The sequence below is a fragment of the Entelurus aequoreus genome, linkage group LG22 (assembly GCF_033978785.1).
Source record: "Entelurus aequoreus isolate RoL-2023_Sb linkage group LG22, RoL_Eaeq_v1.1, whole genome shotgun sequence".
Classification (NCBI taxonomy): domain Eukaryota; kingdom Metazoa; phylum Chordata; class Actinopteri; order Syngnathiformes; family Syngnathidae; genus Entelurus; species Entelurus aequoreus.
Genome location: NC_084752.1, coordinates 14385518 through 14404981, shown reverse-complemented (window position 1 = coordinate 14404981; position 19464 = coordinate 14385518). Strand labels below are relative to the sequence as shown.

The 19464-nt window shown below is 38.3% G+C and overlaps 1 protein-coding gene across 1 annotated transcript in view; it reads right to left on the bottom strand.

Annotated features, from left to right (window-relative positions):
• The window catches only part of syngr2b (synaptogyrin 2b), a 29944-nt gene extending 10702 nt beyond the window's left edge, over positions 1-19242 (bottom strand). The window contains exons 1-2 of the mRNA XM_062033373.1: positions 18924-19242; positions 6195-6432 (exon numbers count right to left, since the gene is read on the bottom strand). Coding sequence (XP_061889357.1) covers positions 6195-6432; positions 18924-19034 — 349 coding nt within the window. The 5' untranslated portion in view covers positions 19035-19242. The remainder of the gene's footprint in view (positions 1-6194; positions 6433-18923) is intronic.
• Positions 19243-19464: the final 222 nt, after the last annotated feature.

Genomic DNA, 19464 nt, shown 5'->3' with positions numbered 1-19464 from the left:
CATAATAACACTTCCATACAAACATATCACTTGTTAACTAACTTCCCCGGTCAGTCACTTAAAAACTTGTGTGTGCAACTAGGGATGTACTGATAAACGTTATTAATGACAACCACGGTAAAACTCTCGACAGTATTACCGTTTTAAATGACGAAAAACCGTATTTACTATAATTGCTTCCCTTTTCCCATTAAGAAACGACATACCCCAATCTAAACTTGTATAAACACATTGCTGTCTGAGCAACTAAACTATTCAGTTGTACACAGTGAACCTACAGGGCTGTGCTCTCTTAGCACAGAGCGATCGATATATACTCAGAAATATACAAAACAGAGGTGTTTTTACAGAGCGTTCAAGGACTGATGAACAGAGTAGAACGCCACAACGCCCGCCAGCAATAATAAATAATAGATTTTATTTGTTACACACGTTGTATTTAAATACGTCTTAAAGTGCTACAGTACAGACCAGTATTCAAAACAATAAAAGCTTAACCATTAATACAGATAAAATACTAAGACTATAAAACACTATTAGTAAAGCGTAAGAAACACAAAACATGCAAAATAGTGGGTTTTCTAAAATAGTGTCTACCTATTTTAGTTATTTAATTTAATTCATTAAAATAACTTGGTCAAAAGATTTCAATGTGTGTTTAAGTACTTTTTGAGCACATTTACCAATACCGCGATAATAACTATAACCATGATCAACGTTCCCTCCAAGGTGCTCGCCTGTGCAATTGCACACTGCTCAAGCGTCCTATGCACACAGCAAATTCATGCCGCGCACAAAATCAAATCCCATCTGAATTCTAAACAAAATAAACACAACAAACAGCCCTAACCGTTAAAACATTGATCGTCAACACCGTTCAATTATTGTAACGCCTGTCGAGACGCTTCGAGGACAGAAATTATATCGATCACTTTATTGAGCAAAACTGTTTGTATTCGGCCATAACCACACCAAAAACGTGAGTAAAAAACTTCTATCTCGAAAAACTAGTCATTTTCTGCCGTACAAACCAGGTAAAACCAACTCTGTCTTCTGTCATATCAACAGCAACCGCTCGCTCTCTTTCACCTGCACCAACACACGCACTCATAACACTTAGTCACTGGTGCTTTTATGAACACACAAAAAGTCGGAAAACTCAAACACCACACAAAGTTACACTACGACTCCTCAATCATACGTGTGCTTCTACTGTCATTTATTATTAATGTTAATTTATGGATATTATTCTGAAAATGCTGTTACTAGAGAAAGTTACAAGAACGTACACTCTATCCCATGCTTACATTTCATTGTGCAACATGACAATGTTTAAGGGGAACTAAAAGTGATCTCTGAAAGGGGTACCAATTATTTCCAAAGCAGGACCTCCATCCAGACATACTGTACAATACTAATACATAGCTTATGAAAAACAACATTTATTTGGTTATTTTCATTACAAGTGGGCCAAATCACTAATATTAGAAACTAATCGCATGAAAATGACTTCTGTCATTTGAGTGTTATAATAAACATGTGCTCCACTGAATGCTCAGGGAGTTTTTGTGTTTGCTCACACACATGAACAATTAGAGGGAACATTGACCATGATCATTTTGGTCACAATAACCGCTACATAATATCGTTACATCCCCATGTGAAATATAAACACCGATTTCCAAGTTCCTACATGGAGACAGTGTTGCCAGATGTCGCAAGAGAGACGCGCAACCAGCTTTAAGAAAAGAAGTCGTTTGTAATAAGAAGACAATAAGCAGATTTGGCAACACTGGACGGAGAACCAGCTCGAAAGAGAAACCGCATCAGTGCGGTCTCCAAGCTAAACGCTAAACATCATTATCACATTATTTCCTAAAACTACTGTATCGTATTTTCCGGACCATAAATAATAATAAATAATAATGGATTAGATTTTATATCGCGCTTTTCTATTATCAGATACTCAAAGCGCTCACAGAGAAGTGGGAACCCATCATTCATTCACACCTGGTGGGAGTAAGCTACATTTGTAGCCATAGCTGCCCTGGGGTAGACTGGCGGAAGCGAGGCTGCCAGTTTGCGCCTACGGCCCCTCCGACCACCACCCATCATTCATTCACCAGTGTGAGCGGCACCGGGGGAAAGGGTGAAGTGTCCTGCCCAAGGACACAACGGCAGCGATTTGGACGTCAAGAGGCGGGGAGCGAACCTGCAACCCTCAGGTTTCTGGCACGGCCGCTCTACCCACTACGCCATACGCAAATATACTGTATGGTCTAATGCGGGGGTCAGCAACCCGCCGCTCTTTAGCCGTGCCCTGGTGGCTCCATGGAGCTTTTTAAAAAATGTATGGAAATGGAAAAAAAAGGGGGTAAAAAATATGTTTTTTTTTGTAACATGGTTTGTGTAGGAGGACACACACGACACCAACCTTCCTAATTGTGAGAAAGCCCACTGTTTAATATGTTTGTGTTTATACTTCACTGATGAGAGTATTTGGCGAGCGCCGTTTTGTCCTACTAATTTCAGCGGCCCTTGAACTCACCGTTGTTTGGACTGTGACGCAACAGTTTGTTTACATGTATAACTTTCTCCAATGCTGCCACAGAAAGACGTGTTTTATGCCACTGCTTCTTTGTCTCATTTTGTCCACCAAACATTTTATGCTGTGTGTGAATGCACAAAGGTGAGCTTTGTTGATATTATTGACTTGTTGGAGTGCTAATCAGGCATATTTGGTCAATAATCGATGCTAACATGCTATTTAGACTAGCTGTATGTACATATTGCATCATTATGCCTCGGTTGTAGGTATATTTCAGCTCATTCAATTTCCTTTACTTATGTCCTCTGTGTATATCATTTATATTTGCATGTCTCATGACACAAATTTATCTGTATGTAAAATTGGCTGCATTTCTCATAGTTGTTTGTGCGCCATGTTGTTCCAGACCACAGCAAACGTTAGCCAGCTTGCACAGCTTGGAATAAATCCATTAGAAGAAGACAGCCTGCTGTTTCCTTTAAATTGGACACACACATCTATACCTTTGGCCGTTCTAAGACAGTAATTTCCAGGAGTTATCTCACCCTCTTTTTACTAATGTTTTCCAATGTTGTAAAAATGTGTAGAATAAATATTATATTTCAACATTTGTGTCAACGAAGATATGCGTCAACCTGCGACACAGTCATTTTGATAGTAGGCTAATATAAATAATTAGCCACTTACATCATTTGTTGTCTTCATTATAACACTTATATAAGACTTTACATTTTTTGCGGCTCCAGACCGATTACTTTTTTGTATTTGTGGTCCAATATGGCTCTTTCAACATTTTGGGTTGCCAACCCTTGGTCTAATGCTACATTACAAACATAAAACATTTTGTTAGGCTACAATGAGCTGTTATTGACATAACAGAAACTAACCATTGCTTGCACATTTACTTTGGACTTTGGCCAAAGACATAAAGAACGGGTAATAAAAAAAATATTTTTAAACCTACGGCAGTTTGACATCATTTTCCTCTATTTGTGAAAATCGGTGCATTTTGTTCGTTGTTGAAAGAGGGATGAAAGAATGGCCGAAAACCATAAAAAGAAAATGGTAACAGGTGCTTGGCTTTTCCTGTTGCCCTTTTCACCCTTCTTTGTTTTCATAACCACAAATCTGCTTTGGCAAAAACATGGAAGCGATAATGATGACGTGAACAATGCTAGCACACATGTTGACATAGTCATCGTACCGTGTGTTATCGAGCTAAAAATCTAAATACCGTGACAACCCTATAAAAATAGGATTGTTTGCAATACAGATGAGGCCATTAGCACTAACCAGAACAATATGTATGTATGTATGTATGTATGTATGTATGTAAGTAATATATGAGCAAAGAGTGGAAAATGTAAATCATGAAACTTGTAATTGCAGTATGAAAATAATATATAATTGCTGGTGAATGATGCAGTAAATGTTTAGAAGTGAATTTAATTGGTGACTGAAGAGCTAGCGCTTAGAAATTAGATTTGGTGTAAGTTTACAAATTAAAGTCAAATTTGGACGGATTGATAATTGTAATGCTAATTCACCCATGCTAAATCACATTCATTTGTGCTAACAGTGGAAATAAGAAATGCCAGAGGTGCAATTTTTTTTACTGCTTACTTATCTCATTTTATAGGTGCCCCTCTTTTTCTGTGGTCTCTGTGGGCATCTCATTCATTTGACAACTACTTTAACTTTCGTATCTTAATGTTGCCAATATAATTTTTAGGAAACGATACGATACCCTTATCGATACCGGTATTTATCGGTACTATAAGTAATTGGTGTAAATAAAGACGTCAAAAAAATGATTTTTTTATTACAATTTGTATTGGCACAAGATGTTAACATTATGTAACATCTAACAGCAGAGAAGTCTATTATTAACAACTGCTTTTTAAGTCTTAAACAAGTCAAATATGTTTGCAGTGCAATGTCATCATCTTGTAACACCACACAGATCCATCACTGTGTTTCTATTCATTGCAATTGGAAATATTGTTTACCGTATATTCCGCACCATAGGGCGCACCGGATTATAAGGCGCACTGCCGATGAATGGTCTATTTTCGATCTTTTTTCATATATAAACCGCACCGGATTATAAACATAAAGTAATACAATATTGATATCAAAAATAAAGTGCAACCAACATCTCTTCAGGTTGAATTAGCAGTAGGTTTACCTCAGAAATTAAGTGAGCAGTGGTTTGACCTGCTACTACTCTCATATTAATAAACACGGAACATCATAAAGTGACAGCGGACAAGTTTGGGCGACAAATGGACCAAATGGCCAAGGGTGTAATGAACAAAGTTGAAAACGTAAGTAAAGTGTGACAAATTTTTATGTCATAAATAACTTTTGTTTTTGCTTTTTCAATATTACTTATACGCTGTGAGAGTTCATTATACTGTTTTTAACTTTCCATCTCAATTTGGTCTGTCGACGAACTTCCGTTTTGTCCGTCAAATCCTTTGTAGTAAAGTTAAGTTGTGGCTTTATATTATTGTGTTGTACTTGTGTCATTTTTATTTGTTGTGGCTTTTACAAATCATGATGTAGCTGAAAGTTTTTGTGTTGTAAATAACGATATTGTCTTGTGGCGTTTGCATTTGGTATGACCTTTCTTGACCACCGTAGGCATCTGCCATTTTTCTTTTGATGACGTCACAGATGGGCAGACAGACTTGAGTAATGAAGTCTGCCATTCTTAAACCCAATGTTTTCTGATAAAATAATTTTGATAAAATCTATATATTGCCTTTTAAATTGATGTTGGATCAATACCTATCTTCCGGAAGGCTGAATTGCCAAGCACAGATTGATATACTTAAACTTTAGGAATATAAATCATTATATCGATCAATCGTTACACGCCTTGTATATATCTGTGGCTTATAGTCCTGTGCGGCTAATGTATGGATAACTGTTTTTTTTCTTCTAGGATTTAGTGAGTGAGTCTTGAATACAGGTGTACTCTAACTTGACTCTCGCCAGATCCTTGTCGTTCACTGAGCTCCACACAAGAATCTGGGAGTTAGTTCTCAATAGGAGATGTATTTCAGAAGGCGGGGTCTTGTAAAAAAAATCGTTGTATGTGATTGGATAAACCACTTGTCCGTTATCTTGAATGACGTGCTACTTCAACCACGCACATGGAAATCAACCCGTGACGCTGATGAGAGCGACGCTGGGAAATCCAAACCCGGTCGGAAGAAGAGCCAAAACATCCTTGCCACCAATAAATGCCTTCAAAACCGTTCGGTTCATCTTTTAAATAATTAATATTCGATCGATGTCGCAAAACAGTTGCAATAGCAGAATCAATGTCAGCACACGACTCCTCGCTCCGTGCCGCCATTGTTGTTTGAATCAAACAGTCCCTTCGGCGCTACGTCACATCTATGAAATCCAGCCCGGCGATCCTGATTGGTTCATTATTTTTTGCTATCTTGAAGGAGTTTGCAATGCCTTCGAGCCCAGACCCTTGCGTGGAGCTCAGCGAACTACAAGGGTCTGGCTAGAGTCAGGTTAGGTGTACTCTATAATCTGGAAATTTATAGAGTACATCGGTAGTTGCAAATTGAAAATCGTACAAATAATTTCATCAATAAAGCTCTTATGAAATGTTAAGTCTCACCAGAGAATCCCAGGTCTGCCATCACAGCATATTTCCTATGCTGTGCGTTGCTCATGAAAGGCATGTAAACGTCCAAAACCAGGAAGCCCACGCAGGCGAGGAAGGCAATGACGCCAATGCCAACGGCGTAATGGCATGCAGAGTCATTCTGGTTGAAGATGCACTTGGCCTCTGCGCTGTATGCAGTGTTGACGTAGCCCTCTGTGGTTATGCAGGCAAACACCACAATGGCAAAGAGCTGCAGGAAGAGAAGGAAATAAGTTAGCAAATAAGCATTTGTTTTAGTTCCCACGTTGCTGCTTGCTTCTAATATTGAGGTATTGATTACTTTAATGTCATTATTGGATTACCAGCTGTGAGCAAAGTAAACTAAGCACTTTTGTTTCCAATACTGCTGACAGCAAAACAAAAATGACAATGAATTCACTGAAACATCTAAAATGTTTGCTGCCAGAAGGCTATTCACAAATATGAATGAGAATAGTCCACATGGGTTTTTATTTTGACACGATAGACTATTTAGAATTTGTTAGCACAGGACCTTTTACTGGACTACACACAGCATCGTAAGGAAATACCACAACCATTGAGAAACGCTTAGGAGTGCTCAGGGCCATCTCGTGGTCAGTCGCCGTCTATGCTGGTTATCCACCAAAACCTGTGACCTAGTTTTGAGAACTTGCTGCCAGTCTTGTGACTCGAGAGACACCACCAGCTCTCTAATAACGCTCATAACAAGGTCTGGGAGGAGGACAGAGAGGGGCTGTTGGACTAGTGTGGAGGAGGAGACAAAAGATCCTTACAAGCTACCGAACATGGGGAATGTCAAAACATGACAAAATGAGAGGACGGGAGATAAATGTTGAAGTACCATTAGAGTGCAAACAAGTTGACTTTGTATGCTTAATTGTGTTTCATTATACCTATTAAACCATATACAATTGTATAGGGACGGCGTGGCGAAGTTGGTAGAGTGGCTGTGCCAGCAATCGGAGGGTTGCTGGTTACTGGGGTTCAATCCCCACCTTCTACCATCCTAGTCACGTCCGTTGTGTCCTTGGGCAAGACACTTCACCCTTGCTCCTGATGGGTGCTGGTTAGCGCCTTGCATGGCAGCTCCCTCCATGTGTGTGAATGTGTGTGTGAATGGGTGAATGTGGAAATACTGTCAAAGCGCTTTGAGTACCTTGAAGGTAGAAAAGCGCTATACAAGTATAACCCATTTATCATTTATTTACAATCTGCAAAGTATGTAAAAACACAGTTTAAACATCACAAAATGCCAGAAATTCAGTCAGCCATTTTGAATATTCCGCTCCGAATATCTTCGGCTATTTCCGGAGATTGATGTCACAATGGGAATGCTTCTGCACTATGACCATATTATCATAAAAACTCAACTAACATTGTAGTACATGGGGGCTCTCTATTTTGCCTACAAAACCCTCTATGTAACCATCCAAAACCCGCCAACAATACTCTTTAGATGTACATATAGTGACCTGAATGTTAACCAAATATTAGCGATGCTGTTATTGTAAGCGCTAATGCAAACAAACTATTAGTGGCGCAATTATACAGACAGCTCAGTAGCCCCCATAACAATAACAGATAATGATAATAAACACTTTTCCTGAGGGAACTCTCCTGAAGGAATCAATAAAGTACTATCTAAACAAGTCTTGCTGCTACCGCATCATCACGTCTCGGCTCGTCAAAGTCATTCTAGATTATAAATCATGCCTCTCATCTGGATATTCCGAGGATTTAGCCATACATTTAGAAGTTGTTCATCTGTGACATTCAATTCATACCCAGAGATGGAGACAAACACACACCACCAAAGAAGTTGTCTGCAGGGAGACTTTTCCTTGTTAACCCTTTGTGTGCATCATGATTCATTTTTCATATAAACCGGAAGATATGGACATCGTATCAGTCGTCATCAAAGTAAGAGCAGACATTGTACAGTCAGCTATCGTTATTATATTTGTAGTTTGTATTTCTTTTTTTTTTTTTTAGCACTTAGCAATACTGCTACATGATGCTATGGTGTTTCACTAAAGCTGGATTTGTTTAGCAGAGCTTCTAAAACTTTCAGCTAGTTTAGCCCAAAGTAATAGTTGTTGGTTCTCACAAAGTTTGCACGATTTGCATTGTTTTGGGTGGGTAAGAGATCTGTGGTTCCTACCTACGCCACGCGATGACGTGTCTGGCTTCCTTATTAGCTCTCAAAATGGCTCTGGAATCTCAGTGAGATTAATACTATTTTGATCGTATCTATGTACTCGCAAACTTTGGAAGTCTTTAGGTGTCATAAAACAAATATATATGATAATAGCTTCAACATAGAGGCAACTTGTTTTTCCACTCTACTGGTACTTTAAATAACTGATTGAAAATGTGTCCTGGCTGCTTAGTATGATACAATATTGTATGTATAAAGAAACAAAAGTGCATAGCATAACTGCCAGGAAGTGTTGTCAAAATATCACAAACCTCCATACCATGATAGAAAACAAAAAAACAACTAATGTACTTTTGAATTCACTACTTTATTCTATATTGTATTTAAGATTACCGGTACTGTGCTTCAACATCTTTTTACACAGAATTTAAATTGCAGGAGCAGCTGCCAAGAGCTAACTCCACATTCAAAAGAACAGCAGTGGCCTATAGCCTCCAAGTATATCAAAACAAACAATACTGTGCTTATACATAAGCCCATAAATAACTAGTTAACATTATGAAAAGAACAGCAATAACAATAATGTTTCTTATATTCTCAACATGGTGGTGGGGTGTAATTATCCTATAATAATGAAATAGGCAAAATAAAAGGCTGAAACATATCTAAAGACAAATATTTGTTTTTAATCATTATTAACAACATTTCAGCTTTTTCTCCTTCAGGGTTTTTCTTTTTGCTCCATTTTTCTACTTTTACTGAGTTTTTATTTTTACAGTATTTTATTTCTACAATGTGCCACAAGGGTGGTAGAATGATTGTCTCCAAATCTGAAGGGTGCGGGTTAGATCCTTTGTCTCCCTTTGACCATGTCAAAGTATCCTTGAGCAAGATACAGTAGCCCCAGTTGCTCCTGATGCCGAGTCATCAGTAGGTAAAATGTGCTAATAGTGTCAAAGCGCTTTGAGTACCTCGAAGGTAGAAAAGTGCCATACAAGTAAAATCCATTTACCATTTTTTATTTCATTTCATTTATTCATTTATTTCAGGCAATGACATAAAAAAAAGTACAAGGTAGACAACACGTAATAATATAAATTAATATAACGAATGGTACAAGCGGTAGAAAATGGATGGATGGATGGATAACGCAAAAGGTAATGTACAGTATGTAAGCATGATGGTCCAGTTTTGCCTGAAAGGGAGTGGGAAGAAGATAATTCATCTAATCCCACCCCCAGTTCCCAATTCAGTGATTAATACATACAACGGAGACCCCCGGACTGTTGAACAACTTAAGCTGTACATCAAGCAAGAATGGGAAAGAATTCCACCTGAGAAGCTTAAAAAATGTGTCTCCTCAGATCCCAAACATTTGCTGAGTGTTGTTAAAAGGAAAGGCCATGTAACACAATGGTGAACATGCCCTTTCCCAACTACTTTGGCACGTGTTGCAGCCATGAAATTCTAAGTTAATTATTATTTGCAAAAACAAAAAAAAAAGTTTATGAGTTTGAACATCAAATATATTGTCTTTGTAGTGCATTCAATTGAATATGGGTTGAAAAGGATTTGCAAATCATTGTATTCCGTTTATATTTAAATCTAACACAATTTCCCAACTCATATGGAAACGGGGTTTGTATACCAAGCAAGAGGTACATGGTAAAGCAGGGCTGCGACTCCTCCCTTTCTACCCAACAAACAGGAGTAAAATAAACGCTTGGTAACCCAACTTAAAATGCTGCATGACACACTGCACATTGATATAGTTCTGTGAAGATTATTGTTTTCTGTGCAAATTATGTGAAGTGAACAGTGGAAATGACAAATGAGGTAGTTGACACAGAAAAGTTTTTATTTATGGTTTATTCTGTTTTTTGTTCAATCCAAGATGGGCTGTGATTTAAAGTTTAACTGCTTTGTAGATACACTGAGACACATTCTTAGTTAATTGTGTTTATTCATGGTGTTTTTGAAACTGCACCAATGTTTTTCTCAGAATTTTCAAATAACTTGAAGTGTTTTGTCAAGAGGATTATTTGTGATATGTACATTTTCAGAATGTGCTTCTATTTTTGGCCAAAGTAAAACAAAGAAAACAATCTGAAGTTGTCGTAGTTGTATTTTTAGGTTATCATGCCATGGTTTTACCCGTCCGGCCCAAGTGGGAATAGATTTTCCTCCATGCGGCCCCTGAGCTAAAATGAGCTTGACACCCGTGCTCTGGACTCTTATCAATCTACTTGTTAATTTCCTGGTAATATATGTTAACTCTCCGCTGTAAGGCTGTTAAATCTTCATGTCTGTTGGAGTGAACTCACACTATTAACTAGATCCACTCGACGTCCATTACACCGGTCGCCCAGGGGGTCCCCACATCTGCGGTCCCCTCCAAGGCTTCTCATTGTATCCCATTGGGTTGAGTTTTTCTTGCCCTGATGTGACACTCGGGATTTAGGGCTGTATTAATAAACTTTGATTGATTGATTGATTGAACTAAGCACTTATTCTTTTGTTGTTTCAAGCTAGCCCAGTGTTTCCTTGTGCGGCATTTTCAGCCTCTTTCTCAAGTTCCACACTGATATTAAAACTTGTAGGAAATGTAGTTTATTTCCCACAATTGTGGCGAGATTACCTTAAACCGGACGTTCTGCATTAAGTAGGGATTTACACAAAGTTAGCTGTATTCTCTAGCTGCGAGCAGTCTTCATAGCTTCGCATGTCAACAAACTGACCAAGCTTCAAGGTAGGAGCCATAAATTATCATTTTTGTGATTAGCATTGAAAAAGTTATTCATTGACCGCTGGCAATCAGAAACTTTTCCACAGAAACTGGCCAATAATGATCGGTGAACCCGTTCTCAAACAATGGCAATAAAAACTATTCTGATTCTGATGGTACATGATGTCGAATAAGTCAACAAATCGCCGCGGCTCTATTTTCAATATGATTTGCATATGTATAAGGGGGCGTGGTCTGGGCGTGCCAAGTCAAGCACACGTCTGCGGCGCATTCCAACTAGATTGCGATGTAACAAAGAAAGGTGCGTTCCTTTGTGCGTGCAAAGACTTTAAAGTACACCTCAATTTTTACTTAAGTACACCTTTGTCTGGATTTGATCATACGTCCATATTTAGTAGGAAAGACACGCAACTGATGGTACAAGAGGCCCCGGGTCTTATAGACAATCAGTACACATAGCAGGTGGGATCAGTGTTGACAACTTGGCTATATTTAGCAATTTTTCAGACCCCTCAAAGTTGTCTTTTACAAAGAAGCGACTCACCACAACTCTAGCATTGAAGGACAGACTGGAAAGAGCTCTGCATTGATTCAAAATTGTTGGACTATTTTGGCATCTTTACCGACCCCAGATCTTGAACATAATTACAGATCCATCTATGCGTGATATGAAATGTTTATTTCGTTAACATCCCTGTGTTTGTTGAAAATACATAAGAGGACCTTGAAAAAATATTGCATTTGAAACTATTCACAATATTGAGGGGGGGGGGGGGAGGATCACAATCAGATATATTCCAAAATTGCCCAGCACTAGTCAGATACAGTAAGTGCAGGAGTCTGTCTGCATGAACAATGTGATTATGGCAGAGTTCAATTCAGTTCAGTTCAGTTTCAGATTATTTGGAACATGCATACGATACAATGTAATGCACTACACAATTCCAGTTGTTTCATTACAGAACGTCCGAAAAGGAGTAGCAAGAAGCAGAGCTTATTTAATCCTATCCCTTTTCATACCATAGCAATTTTATCAAATGTCCTTGTTCTCTGTAACAGAACAGTGTACAAACAAATAATAAATAAATAATATACCATAGTAAGCAAAAAAATATTAAATACATAAATAATCTGTCTCAATTTAAAAAAAGGGGAAAAAAAGGGTTCAAGATCCATCAATCCTCCATTCATCTTCTTCCGCTTATCTGAGGTCGGGTCGCGATGTTCATCATAATTCTTGTTCTGTGTACTTTGTGAACACTTGTAGTTTAAACAGTCTCTTGAACTGAAACATATTGGTGCTTTGTTTGATTTCTTTGCTTAATCCATTCCACAATTTAATTCCACATGCTGATATACTAAAGGTTTTAAGTGTTGTACGAGCATACACTAGATTTTCCTCTAAGGTTACTGTATATTTCTCCTCTTTTGTTGAGAAGAATTGTTGTACATTCTTGGGTAGCAGGTTATAGTTTGCTTTGTACATGATTTTAGCTGTTTGTAAATGCACCAAATTGTTGAATTTCAATAATTGTGATTTAATAAATAAAGGGTTTTTATGTTCTCTATATCCAACATTAGGTATTATTTTTATTGATATTTTTTGTAACACATTTAGTGAATGGAGCGCACATTTGTAGTTGTTTCCCCATATTTCTACACAATAACTCAGATATGGTAACAGTAGTGAGCAGTAGAGAATGTGAAGTGATTTTTGGTCTAGAACATGTTTTGGTTTATTCATTATTGATTTGTTTCTTGCTACTTTGTGTTGTATATTTTTTACATGTAATTTCCAATTCATTTTATCATCTATTATTACACAAAAAAATGTGTTTTCTTTTACCCTTTCAATATTTACTCCGTCTTTTTGTATTTGTGTTTGACTTTCTCTTCTACTTTTACCAAATAGCATTATTTTAGTCTTGGAGTAGCTGATACCAGTGGAGGACAGGACGCTGCTGCTTCCACAGAGCAACAGGTGGCAATCTTTCTGCCATTAAAGGGGGTGAATGTGCACGTCAACATCATCAAAACATGCATTCCAAAGTCTAACAGGTGTAACAACACCACACTTGTCATCATCATCATAATACACTGTTGGCGTTGACGCACTTTGTGTCTTTTTACGCATTGAAATCAGAAAGGACGCAAATTTCCGGAAGTTCGCGCGCCCCCGGGTGACAGATTTTAATTTTTTTTCTTACCGACTCCGGGGTGTTATTGTTTTCGTCATGGCGAGCAATAAACCCAAGAATCTTCAGGAGCCACTTTTCAGGAAAATGGCTCACTTATGAAGATGGAAAGATGTTTTGCACGCCATGTAAACGGGCTAAGAAAAATAACACCTTTACGACCGGGTGCACTGATTTTCAAAGATCCAGCCTCACCAGGCACCAAGAAACATCATGTTATACCTTTCCTGCTTGTCGGCTCCCAGACCGTGGTCGAGGAGCACGGGGGAGACGTTCCCTCCAGGGCCGATGTATGTCAGGGGTAACACCCTCCACTTTACCCGGCAGTGGGTCCCTACAGTTCTGCTCTTTGTCGGAATGACGAGGTCGTCGATTTGTTACAACTCCTTATTTATGTTTTCCACAAAGCCAACCTGACATCCACCATGCTATCAAAACTCCTAAACATGCTAGCGCTCCCTCTCCTAACTTGCCCACTCACTTGCACATGTCACTCACCCCACACACCGCCATCCTTAAAGGGGAACAAACAGCTTATGGCCATCACGAAGCCAAAGATGAAATGCTAGAAGCATTGAGTGCCGCTGTATTAAATGACATTGATACTAACTTGCCAAATTCTAAGTTTGTTGGCATTATTTGCCATGAAGTGTAGATGTGGTGGTTTTTAAACGACTGATGATCTACATACAGGTGAGAATAATCAATTAAATTTGTCATATGCACGTATGCCCTGGCACACGATTTTAATAATTTCATAACCGAAGCAAAAAACTTTGTCCACTTTTATACTGAAATAAATACACCAACAACTTATTAAATGAAAATATTGAAAAGAAACTACCGGCAGCGGTAAAGTTTAGATCCATGAAAAAAAGAAGAAAGTGAATGAATGTTCATAACTGAATACATTTACATATGCATAAAAATGTGTCTTTTGTATTATTTTTTTAATGAATTAAGTAACAATTATGACAACCTTTTTCCAAAACACAATATGGAACGTGAGATAAAAACGGGATAATGCATACATTTTTCATTTGTTCTCAAAACGGTTACAAAAAAGTGGGACCCCATTTTTATGATTTGATTGGGTCCCTGGGACCCCATTTTGAAAATTCCTAGCGGCAACAATGATAATGGTTACCAACAACAAAAAAGATGGCATTGTTGAAGCAGAGAGTGAAGCTGAAAAGACCAACTTCTACGTCAGACAAAACGCAAGGCTGACATTGTCAAGAAAGCATGCAGGTTGAGGAAGCCGGGGGAAATTCAATGCACAGCACTGTCATCTGTAACATCTCAAACAAGTTAAATGGAGGACAGGAAGAAGCCAAAGTACTTGTTGTTAAAAAACATCAAAGAACTAGAAGTACCTGAAGATGACATGACCTCGACTACAAGGAAATTAAGACAACTCACAAAGCAGCTGAAGTCAACATTAACAATCTACAATAGTAACATAGATTATAGCAAATTATACAAGTAATGGATCACAATAATTTACTATCAATTATAAGCTATAGGTTGGATATAGAGAACATAGAGACGCTCAAATTCTACCCTGGACTCCTACGAGTTTGATTATGACAATTCATAGGATTTATTTTGAAATAATAACCAGGGTGTCTTGAAAGGCATTGTGCTCAACTGTGGATGCCGTGACTGACGCATGGTAGCACATGCAGACAGGGCAAACAATGCTCTTGTGTGACAGGCCGTGACTCACTGAAATACAATTAAAATGACCTGTGGTTATGTAATTGAGTTTGAGATGATTAGGTAAAACGGTGTGGGATGAGCCATGCATGCACTGCCAGGCTGAGGTGTCACCTTACCTGCAAAAAAAGCCCCTATGTGCATACAAAAACACACTCACAAAGTCAGGGGTCTCAAAGCACATTGTGTCCTCACACACTGTGGACGAAAAACGGTTGATGACAAATATGGTTCATGACACAAGTGTGTGAAATTCACTCCCTGGAGCCAGCCAAGGATAGTTGGCGTTAAAATGAAAGCCGCGCATTTGGGGCCAAGGTCAAATAGCCTGTATTTCAATCCTTACATTGCACCAGTCAGGCTGCATTATTAGTTTGCCTTGTAGTCATATTTGGATTTAAAAATGGCCTCCAAACCATAAACCATAAGTGTCAAACTCATGGCTATGCGTTAATAAAATGCTTAATCTTTTCTTACTAAATATATTTATTTACCTTTTGACATTAAAAATCATGCACTGCATGCAATTGCATTTCTTTTAAAATGCCATATTATCAAAATCTAAATATTATACTATGTATTCCAAACATATGTTTTGTTAAAATAAAGATAAATACTGTACTTAAATATCTGCTTTACTTATGATATCAAAACAAATTATCCATCAAATTGTAGACTGTAAAATTGACAATAGATTTTACGGTTAAATTCCGCCGACTGAGGTTTTTTTTTACTATAGGGTATCAAACGTACGGTCCGAGGGCCGGATCAGGCCCGCAAACAGGTTTTATCCGGCCTGCGGGATGATTTTGCTGAGTATAAAAATTAACCTGAAATTTTTGAATGAAAGAAACGGCTGTTCTAAATGTGTCCACTGGATGTCGCAATAGCAATTTTTTGTACCTTTGTAGATAAGTTAAAGTTAAAGTGATGCTACATATGTGCAAAATAAACCACATGATGTTAGGAAAATGAGCAAACTACATAAATAATATACTGTGATTTGATTTTGATATTTTTTTATCTTGATATATTGAAAATGAACACCAATGAGTTGACTGATGAACATTATCACATCATTTATTCAGATAATATAAATAACGACAAATAAAGATAGAATACTATTAACCGCAACATGTAAGTGTAAAAAAAAAAACATCAGCATTATTTTTTGTACAATTTCAGAATGTGCTTGTTCTATTTTTAAACAAAGAAAACAATCTGAAGTTGTCTTTATTTTTAAGTTACCGTGCCGTGATTTCACCACTTGGGAGTCCCCGATCTAAAATGAGTTTGACACCCCTGCTGTAAAATCAACTTTGGTACTGTTTTTTTCCCATTTACAGTAAGACACTAAAACATTGAAAAAAACAAACAAAAAAAACAATTGAAACAAGATTTTACAGTAAAAAAAACTAAACTAGCAGCTCTGTTGCATGAATTTTACCACTAAAAACAGTGGAATTGTTTTTGCATTCCATTCCATTTATTACATTTTTTTATAAACTGTAAAAAACCCACTGCTTTTACTGTAAAATTCTGCGGACTGAACTGCCAGTTTTTCAAGTAAAATTTAAAGATTTTTTTTGCAGCTTAAGTAAAAAAAAAAAATTGTTAAAGTACCACTGATAGTCACACACACACTAGGTGTGGTGAAATTACCCTCTGCATTTGACCCATCCCCATATTCCACCCCGTGGGAGGTGAGGGGAGCAGTGAGCAGCGGCGGTGGCTGCGCTCGGGAATCATTTTGGTGATTTAACCCCCAATTCCAACCCTTGATGCTGAGTGCCAAGCAGGGAGGTAATGGGACCCATTTTTATAGTCTTTGGTACTCATTAATGTATTATATACAGGTATATTCATACAGTATATTACTCATTGTTAAACACGGCCCTCTGAGGGCAACCATAACTGCGATGTGGCCCCCAATGAAAACGAGTTTGACACCCCTGCCAGAAACTAGTGCAATAGGTAATCAGCAGTGAGGCAACCATTTCAATCAAAGCACTCTACAGCAAACTTCAGAATGATATTGAGGTACAGTCATGGTCAAAAGTTTCCATACACTTGTGAAGGACATAATTTCATGGCTGTCTTGAGTTTCCAATACTTTCTACAACTCTTATTTTGTTGTGATAGAGTGATTGGAGCACATACTTGTTGGTCACAAAAAAAATTCATGAAATTTGGTTCTTTTATGAATTTATTATGGGTCTACTGAAAATGTGAGCAAATCTGCTGGGTCAAAAGTATACATACAGCAATGTTAATATTTGGTTACATGTCCCTTGGCAAGTTTCACTGCAATAAGGCACTTTTGGTAGCCATCCACAAGCTTCTGGTTGAATTTTTGACCACTCCTCTTGACAAAATTGGTGCAGTTCAGCTAAATTTGTTGGTTTTCTGACATGGACTTGTTTCTTCAGCATTGTCCACACGTTTAAGTCAGGACTTTGGGAAGGCCATTCTAAAACCTTCGTTCTAGCCTGATTTAGCCATTACTTTAGCACTTTTGACGAGTGTTTTGGGTAGGGATGTCTGATAATGGCTTTTTTGCTGATATCCGATATTGTCCAACTCTTAATTACCGATACTGATATCAACCGATACCGATATATACAGTCGTGGGATTAACACATTATTATGCCTAATTTGGACAACCAGGTATGGTGAAGATAAGGTCCTTTTATTACAAATTAATAAAATAAAATAAGATAAATTAAAAACATTTTCTTGAATAATAAAGAAAGTAAAACAATATAAAAACAGTTACATAAAAACTAGTAATTAATGAAAATGAGTAAAATTAACTGTTAAAGGTTAGTACTATTAATGGACCAGCAGCACGCACAATCATGTGTGCTTACGGACTGTATCCCTTGCAGACTGTATTGTTATATATTGATATATAATGTAGGAACCAGAATATTAACAACAGAAAGAAACAACCCTTTTGTGTGAATTAGTGTAAATGGGGGAGGGAGGTTTTTTTTGGGTTGGTGCACTAATTGTAAGTGTATCTTGTGTTTTTTATGTTGATTTAATTAAAATAAATAAAAAATTAAAAAAAACAAAAAAAATCGATACCGATAATAATAAAACCGATACCGATAATTTCCGATACTACATTTTAAAGCATTTATCGGCCGATAAATCAGCAGGCCGATATTATTGGACATCTCTAGTTTTGGGGTCATTGTCCTGTTTGAACACCCAACTGCGCCCAAGACCCAACCTCCGGGTTGATGATTTTAGGTTGTCCTGAAGAATTTGGAGGTAATCCTCCTTTTTCATTGTCCCATTTACTCTCTGTAAAGCACCAGTTCCATAATACTACCACCACCATGCTTGACGGTAAGTGTGGTGTTCCTGTGATTAAAGGCCTCACCTTTTCTCCTCCAAACATACTGCTGGGTATTGTGGCCAAACAGCTCAATTTTTTGCCACTTTTGACCCAGCATATTTGGTCACATTTTCAGTAGACCCATAATAAATTCATAAAAGAACCAAACTTCATGAATGTTTTTTGTGACCAACAAGTATGCGCTCCAATCACTCTATCACAAAAAAATAAGAGTTGTAGAAATAATTGGAAAGTCAAGACAGCCATGACATTATGTTCTTTACAAGTGTATGTAAACTTTTGACCACAACTGTATATAATACGAATTATTATCAGTTTTTTTGAATAGTTGTAGTTTGAAGGTTTACCTCCACGGTGCTGCCACCCAGCAGCTGCATGCAACATGACGCCCCTTAAGACGTTGTTTGTGTGTTTGTGTGCGGCTAAGCTACATGTAGCCAGAACACTCACATTGCACCTGTTTCTCTTCCCAAAAAGCACTGTTTTTTCGACGGCCCGACCGGGCGGGACTCACCCAGCTGAGAAGCCGCACGATGCTTTGCGGCTGTCGGACAAACTTTTGGACGTCGAAGCCGCCCCCGGCGAGCGAAGCCCCGTACACGCTTGTAGCCCCGGTGTCCTCCATGTCTCCCGGCTGAGACCGACTCCGCTCTCCGCTGCGTCAAGTCGGTTTGACAGGTCAGTGGAGACACTTTCAGGCCCCGCCTTCTTGGGCTCACGACGACGCGTGATTGGACAACGTTGAGAGCATGGGCGTGGCTTAGTAAAGTCACGCCCATACCTCGACGTTAAATGTGGGAGCTGTCACGCCAAAGTTCTTACCACTACAAAAACCTTCCCCCCCATTTACTTCCGGGGTTGCGTCCAATAAAATCACAAAGTTGCTGAAGGTCCTTAACCGGCACGCGACTGTCCTGTTTCGCGCCTGTACAAAAAAAAACAACAATAATCGATTTCTTCAGATTCCAGCAGTTGTCAAAGACGAAGTATCCTTCCAGCGACGGGCAGTCAAAGCCGAAGTGCTATCGATCGCTGTCAATGACGTAAGAGGAAAC